The sequence below is a fragment of the Pteropus alecto genome, unplaced genomic scaffold, assembly GCF_000325575.1.
Source record: "Pteropus alecto unplaced genomic scaffold, ASM32557v1 scaffold50, whole genome shotgun sequence".
Taxonomy (NCBI): domain Eukaryota; kingdom Metazoa; phylum Chordata; class Mammalia; order Chiroptera; family Pteropodidae; genus Pteropus; species Pteropus alecto.
The window spans coordinates 12578922-12585240 of record NW_006431918.1 but is presented as its reverse complement, the minus strand read 5'-3'; the positions used below and the strand labels follow the sequence as shown (position 1 = coordinate 12585240).

Here is a 6319-nt window from a genome sequence, read left to right as displayed (position 1 = left end):
AGTCCTTCCTGGTGTCTGGTGCCACCCTCACTCTTACTTGCTTCAACCCCCTGTTGGTAATTCTGTCTTCAGCGTCTAAGCTCAGGCTTAGTCAACAAGTGATGTTTCCCTGCCTGCCGGACGCAAAGCTCTGTACTTAGCAGAGAAGGACAGCCTTTTGCCATGACACAGGAAAAATCTATTTGGGTTAGATTTTCAGGTGGTAGAAGACAGTTTCCAGAAAAAAGATAGAGGTAAAATGATAAGTGTTGTTTCTTTTAATCACTAGAAATCTCTGATCTGTTGCGCATATCACATAAAACTTTCATAATTGTCGATGGTTCTTCCTCAACCAGAGTTTTTAGACAATAGGCACCAGGGGCCTTCTAGTTCTTGGCTTTCGCTTTCTTTCCTTTGTTTGCTTTGTTGAACTTAAGAGATTCATCTTGGCCGGGCTGGCCAGTGATTGAGAGTGGGAAAGGAACAGGAGCATTGAGATTTAAAGCCTTCTTCTGAAGTTTCAGGTCCAAAATATCAAAAGTTATCTGTATCTCATACTGTAGTAGCTTTTTTAGACATTCAATCTGGATTTGAATGGCCTCTTGGACAAGGTTTTCTAATTCCTGGAAGAAACAAAACATGGCTGGTAGAACAGGGCTCAGGAGAGGGTTAAAGCCATCTACAGATCAACAGGATCCAATTTTACTGTGTGCCAGGACCTTCCATTTCCCCCTCCAGATCTCCTTTCCACCATTCTCTACCCATCTCTGTGCCCTGCATTTCTGACTTATAAGGGCAGCATTGACTGGCCACCTTGACCTCTGGCTTCTGGTTGAGTTCCTTCGGTGGGAGGTCCTGACAGGAGATCTGAACAAGGGAGAGGACTGAGATCCCTCACCTTCCTCCTGACCAGCCCTGGGTTGGCCATTGCTATGAGCCTCTACCTACAGCCACACCTCCTGTCCTGTGGCCTCTCTTACATCTGTCTTTTGGGATTCCGGTAACTGCTTCTTTCTTTCTTCCTTCATGCCTACTGTGGCAATCGCCCTGTTAAAGTGTGTCATTTATTACTAACATTGTTCGGGCCCCAGGGGCCAGTCCGTTAACCCCCGTATTTTGGTCAGTGCAATCTCTATTTGGATATCATTCTCTATCCTTCCCTTCCCGCCTTCATCTCATCCTCACGTCTCAAAGTTTAGTAGCTTCTTCGGAGGGGATGGAGACTAGCTCAGGGTGTGTGTGTGTTTCCCAACCAGCCAGCCTCTATCTGCCGTGTTAAACGGGACACCCTCTCTGTCATCTCGATCAGGATCACGGCATTGTGGAATCCCAGAGACATGAACAGTGTGTAATTGTGTTTCTCCAATTTCTCTCCTTGAGCAACCAAATAGCAGATGAGAGGTCGGACTTGCCCTGGGGGGTACTGGGGGACGTACTTGGAGTATCCAGTCATCCAGAAGACCTTTCTTTGAGATCTCACATTTTAACTTAGAATCTCTTGCAAAATCTTACATTTGCCCCAGAATGTTTTCCCCCTAAATCTTTGGGGAGGACGGTCTTCCAAGAGGATGCATCATGTTGATTCTACGGTGTTGAGTGTCCCCAGCTCAGGCATACCACTGGGGCACACAGTGAGAGGACTCCAGCCCACAATCCACGAGGCTGGGATCAGTAACAAAGTGATAGAGGCCCACAGGGGAGCTGGGAAGAGCAGGGAGGAACAGCTGTGTGTGTGTGTGTGTGTGTGTGTGTGTGTGTGTGTGTGTGTGTGTGTGTGTGTGTGTGTGTGTGTCGGGGCAAGGGGTGGGGGGAGGTAGGAGCCGGATGGGCGGTAGTGCCTTCTACCTGTGACCTTGCCCACATATTCTAGAGCAAGGTCCCTCTAAGGGAGTGGAGACAGGCTGTTGCTTGGGTTCTGTTGGGTCCTTGTTGGACATCTTAATGCACTAAGATTATGTGGCAGTCTAATGTGCTATTTATCCGGGAGACTTACCCTCATAAGAATATCATTCATTCTGTTGTATTAATTGTTATTTAGAGATTTTCCCAATGTTTTATATATAATTAAAGGAATACTTTTCCAGGGCCATTTACTCTTTGGCTGACAATTCAGAAACCAAAACCCTTTTGGAACACACAGGCCCTGTGACGCCCAACCCCACTCCCAGACCCACTCCCCACCCCCCATCACATGCATACATGTACATACACATGCACATGTCTCTGTGTTCAAAGACGATGTAACAATGATGATATTGGTGACTATGTATAGTTGAAAAATAAGTTTAGACTTTTCCAGGCCCTCAAGAGATTGGCTGCCCTGGGACCAAGCTAGTCGACATTTACTGAAGACCTCATCATTGGAGACTCTGGCTCCGAGAGTCCCAGATGTCTGTAAGACCTGCCAGGAGGGCAGCCCAGTTTCTTAGATCCGCACACCAGACTCTTCTAGGATCACTGTCTCCACCCCTTTGCCCACCTTATCACATCGCCTACCCTGAGCTGTCCCCATCCCCAGCCCATCCTTCATCATGCCCCCCAGGCCTTGATGGACATGGCTCTGCAGGCAGACAAAGGACACTCAAAGAATTTGTGGTGGTTCAGAGTCTGGGGTCTTTTTTTGGTAGAATCTGTCACTGATCGATGCTGCAGTGGAAAGAACTTGGATTTGGGGGTCAGCCAGGCCTCAGTCTAAATCCACACTCTACTACGTGCTGGCTTGGTGACCTTGGGTAAATTGATTAAATTCTCTGAAGCCTTGGTTGTCTCATCATTAAAATGGGGACATGAACTATACCTTACAGGGATGCTTGGTGAAATGCGCATGGAAAACCTGTGGGAGATACTCAACGACTCTCGGTTTCTTTCTGCCCCCTCCCACGTGAACAGACAAGGGAGTCTTGTCTGTGTGTCTGACTCCAGCCTGAATGTTCTCTTGGTAGAAGTGGGCATTTGCACAAGGCCGGTGAGCAGCCTCCCACCTTGAAGGCACAGCCTTACCTCTCTCTTCAGAACCTGGGTGTGCTGTGCGAGCACCTCCGAGAACTTCTTCTGTAGCATGTGCTCCTGCTCCAGGTGCAGCGTTTCCTTCAGGAGCAGCACATTGGTGCGCTTCTGCACCTCAGCCATGCTGAGCTCGGCCACCTGCTGCTCATGCTTCCACAGCTCCCTGTCCATGCCCGCAGAGAGTGGGAGGGGCTGGGGTGGCAAACACACCTCCAGGTGGATGACAGTCAGGTTGACTTCCTGGTCCTGGCCCAGGACATACTGGTAGAGTTTGTAGTGGCGGATGAAGGTGTTGTGGAAGTAGTCACAGAGGGCCAGCAGGTGGGTGGTGTTGAACTGCCCCTGATAATCTCTGAGCTTGTTCCCTAGGATTGTCACAGCCTCAGTGATGGAGCAGCCTGTGGGCACAAAGAGGCCAGGCATCGGGTGTGAACTGAGGCAAAGCTACACTGATAGCTGATTGATATAGGCTCTGAACCTAGGCACTCTGACCCTAGAGCCCACGTCCCACCAACTATTCTATATTGTCATTTATTAGTCTTTGAAAGCTCTAGAATGTATCACATTTCTCCTTTTACCTTGGTTTCTTGGAAGCTCAAAGCCATATTTTGTGTAATATCTTATATTTGTGTAATATCTTACATTTACCCCAGTTTTTTAAAATTTGATGATCCCAACTCCTTACCTATATTTTGCCTTCCAACTCTTGTTTTAGAGCCTTACTTCAGCTGTGCTTTATAGTTTCCACTTCAAACTCTTTGGGAAGGTGGTGAGGGTGTGAAGAAGGGATTCTGATAAGAATGGAACACGAAGTGACTGGGGAGACAGATGCCTGAGCAACTGTTGCACTGGAGGTTTGTGTCACAGAGTTGGGCAAATACCGTTTATACCATGGAAAGGACTCTGAGGACGGTGCCACGGGCATCCTCACGCTGCGAAAGCTGAGTGCTATGGCAGCTCCTTTATTTTTTATTTTGATTTGGTTGCTCCCCACCCCGGCCCCTGGCTCCTGGCACACAGGCCTCGGCCTGGGATCCCCTTAAGTTTACTGAAAATAATTTTTAAGGAATTAATTTTATCAATTATTTTGCTTTCAAAAGTGACAGGTTTGAATGATAGAAGGTTTTATTACATCGCTATTATCATTCTGTATTTACCTAAACTGCTTCTTTGCATATGTAATTTGACAATTATGATTTAGGTAAGGAAATGAATTACATTAAAATTTACTCAGAAAGTACTGTTATAACGTTAAATTAGATATTTATAAGCTTTTAAAATTATCTTAAAATTTCTATTTAGTAATCTTTAGTTCTGAATCGAATATAAGGAGTAAGCTTATATGTGTATAAAGTATTTACTGTATGCATACAGTATGTAATCAGATATGCACACTATGGTATTACAATTTGACAGAGGTGGACAATTAGGGAAAATTGTCTAAAACGGCTCCTCAGTACGATCCAGCAACCCTCTTTCTGAGTGTATATACATCCAGAGGAAATGAAATCAGGGCCTTGAGGAGGTAGCTGCACTCCGGTGTTCATTGCAGCATTATTCACACCAGCAAGACGTGGAAACACCCTAAGTGTCTATTAGCAGATGAATGGACAAAGAAATGGTGAGATTATATATATATAATCTTATATATATATGAGAGAGAGAGAGAGAGAACAGAATGTTATTCAGACTTAAAAAGTAGGAAAACTTGTCATTTGGGACAACACGGATGAACTGGAGGACATTATGCTCATTGAAATAAGCAAGACACAGATCGACAAATACTACATGATCTCACTTATGTGTGGAATCTCAGAAAGTGGAACTCACACAAGCAGAGAACAGAATGATGGTTGCTGAGGGCTGGGAGGAAGGGGAATTGGGGAGATGTTGGTCAAGGGTACAGAGTTCCAGTTATGCAGGATGAGCAAGTTCTGGAGATCAGCTGTGTAGGACAGTGCCTATGGTTAACAGTACTGTTTTGACGACTTGAAATTTGCTAAGATTGATCTTAAATGTTCTCACTTCCTTACACAGGACTCGCTCCTTATCCCCAGGAGAGCCACCTGCTCACAGAGGCCTCCCAGACCACCCCGCCCCACATTACTCATAAACTAGTTCTTTTGCCATATCAAGCAAAAGTTCAAAGCTGTTTACTGAAAATAATTTTTAAGAAATTAATTTTAAACAAATAGAAGTGGTAACTATGTGAGATGATGGATATGTTAATTAGCCTGATGGCGGTAATCATTTTACAGTGTATCTGTGTATTAAAATGTTACATTATATACCTTAAATATTTATTTGTGAATTATTGACAAATTATTTTGTCAGTGATACCTCAGTAAAGCTGGGGGGAAAAACATACTCAAAACATATTTTTTAAAAATGGCTCCTAAGAGAAACTATAACAACAACAACAACAACAACAACAACAACAACCAAGGTTGAGATGCTGCTGTAGCGTGCTGCAGTGTGCAACGCACTTGCCTTCTCGTTTTCTCATTTAATCCTCACGGCTTCTCACCTGTGTCACAGAGACCCAGTGGGCACTGAGACAGTGACCTCTGCGTTCCTTGACGTGGTGCTGGGAAATAAGCCATCTAAGTCACTGATCCCAGAGACCTCTTCAGCCTTGAACCTGTGTCCCAGGTTGGCAATGGGGTCCAGAGCCAGCAGGAACCTTATGTTCTAGAATCACCCAGAGCTTTCTAAAATTCCAGAGCCTCCCCCCTACACACACACACACACACACATCAGTCTCACGCACACACACATACACAAATATCTCAAAAAAGGAAGTGCTGATTCCACCCAGGGTTTCCAGAGTGGGGATGGCTTGGGAATTGCTGCCTCCTCACTTTGATCAGAGTTATGAGCCAGATTAAGCCAAAAGAACTCAGACGTTGACACACAGGGGCCATTGAGTCACCATATGACCAACTGCAGAAGGATGGTGCCAAAGGTTCCAAACGCCCTGTTCTGCCGAGTGACCTTGACACGTGGCACCCGCCCTCAGAATCCCGGTCCCCTCACCTGTGACATGACTGTTCGGTCTCTCCCTGAACATGTGTGCACTTTGTGCTCCTCACGATGGGCATTTTGTTCTATTCCATTTTGCTTCTGGAAAGAGGCGGTTAAAAATGACACGATATACAGTCTCTCTCTTTTTTAATGGCCCTCGTCATGTAATTACAGAACAATAGTTGAGAACTTTGCTAAAGGCAATGTACGAGTGAGAACCCAGGCACAGAGTGAAACCGGACACCCAAGTGCAGAGAGGAGGAAGGGGAAATGCAACAAGACTGAGCAGGTGCTTGCGGGGGGCGGGGTG

General features: G+C 45.7%; 1 protein-coding gene across 1 annotated transcript in view; it reads right to left on the bottom strand.

Annotated features, from left to right (window-relative positions):
• Nucleotides 1-365: 365 nt before the first annotated feature.
• The window catches only part of CUNH8orf74 (chromosome unknown C8orf74 homolog), a 25198-nt gene continuing 19244 nt past the window's right edge, over nt 366-6319 (bottom strand). Inside the window, exons 3-4 of the mRNA XM_006906353.1 lie at nt 2980-3383; nt 366-602 (exon numbers count right to left, since the gene is read on the bottom strand). Coding sequence (XP_006906415.1) covers nt 366-602; nt 2980-3383 — 641 coding nt within the window. The remainder of the gene's footprint in view (nt 603-2979; nt 3384-6319) is intronic.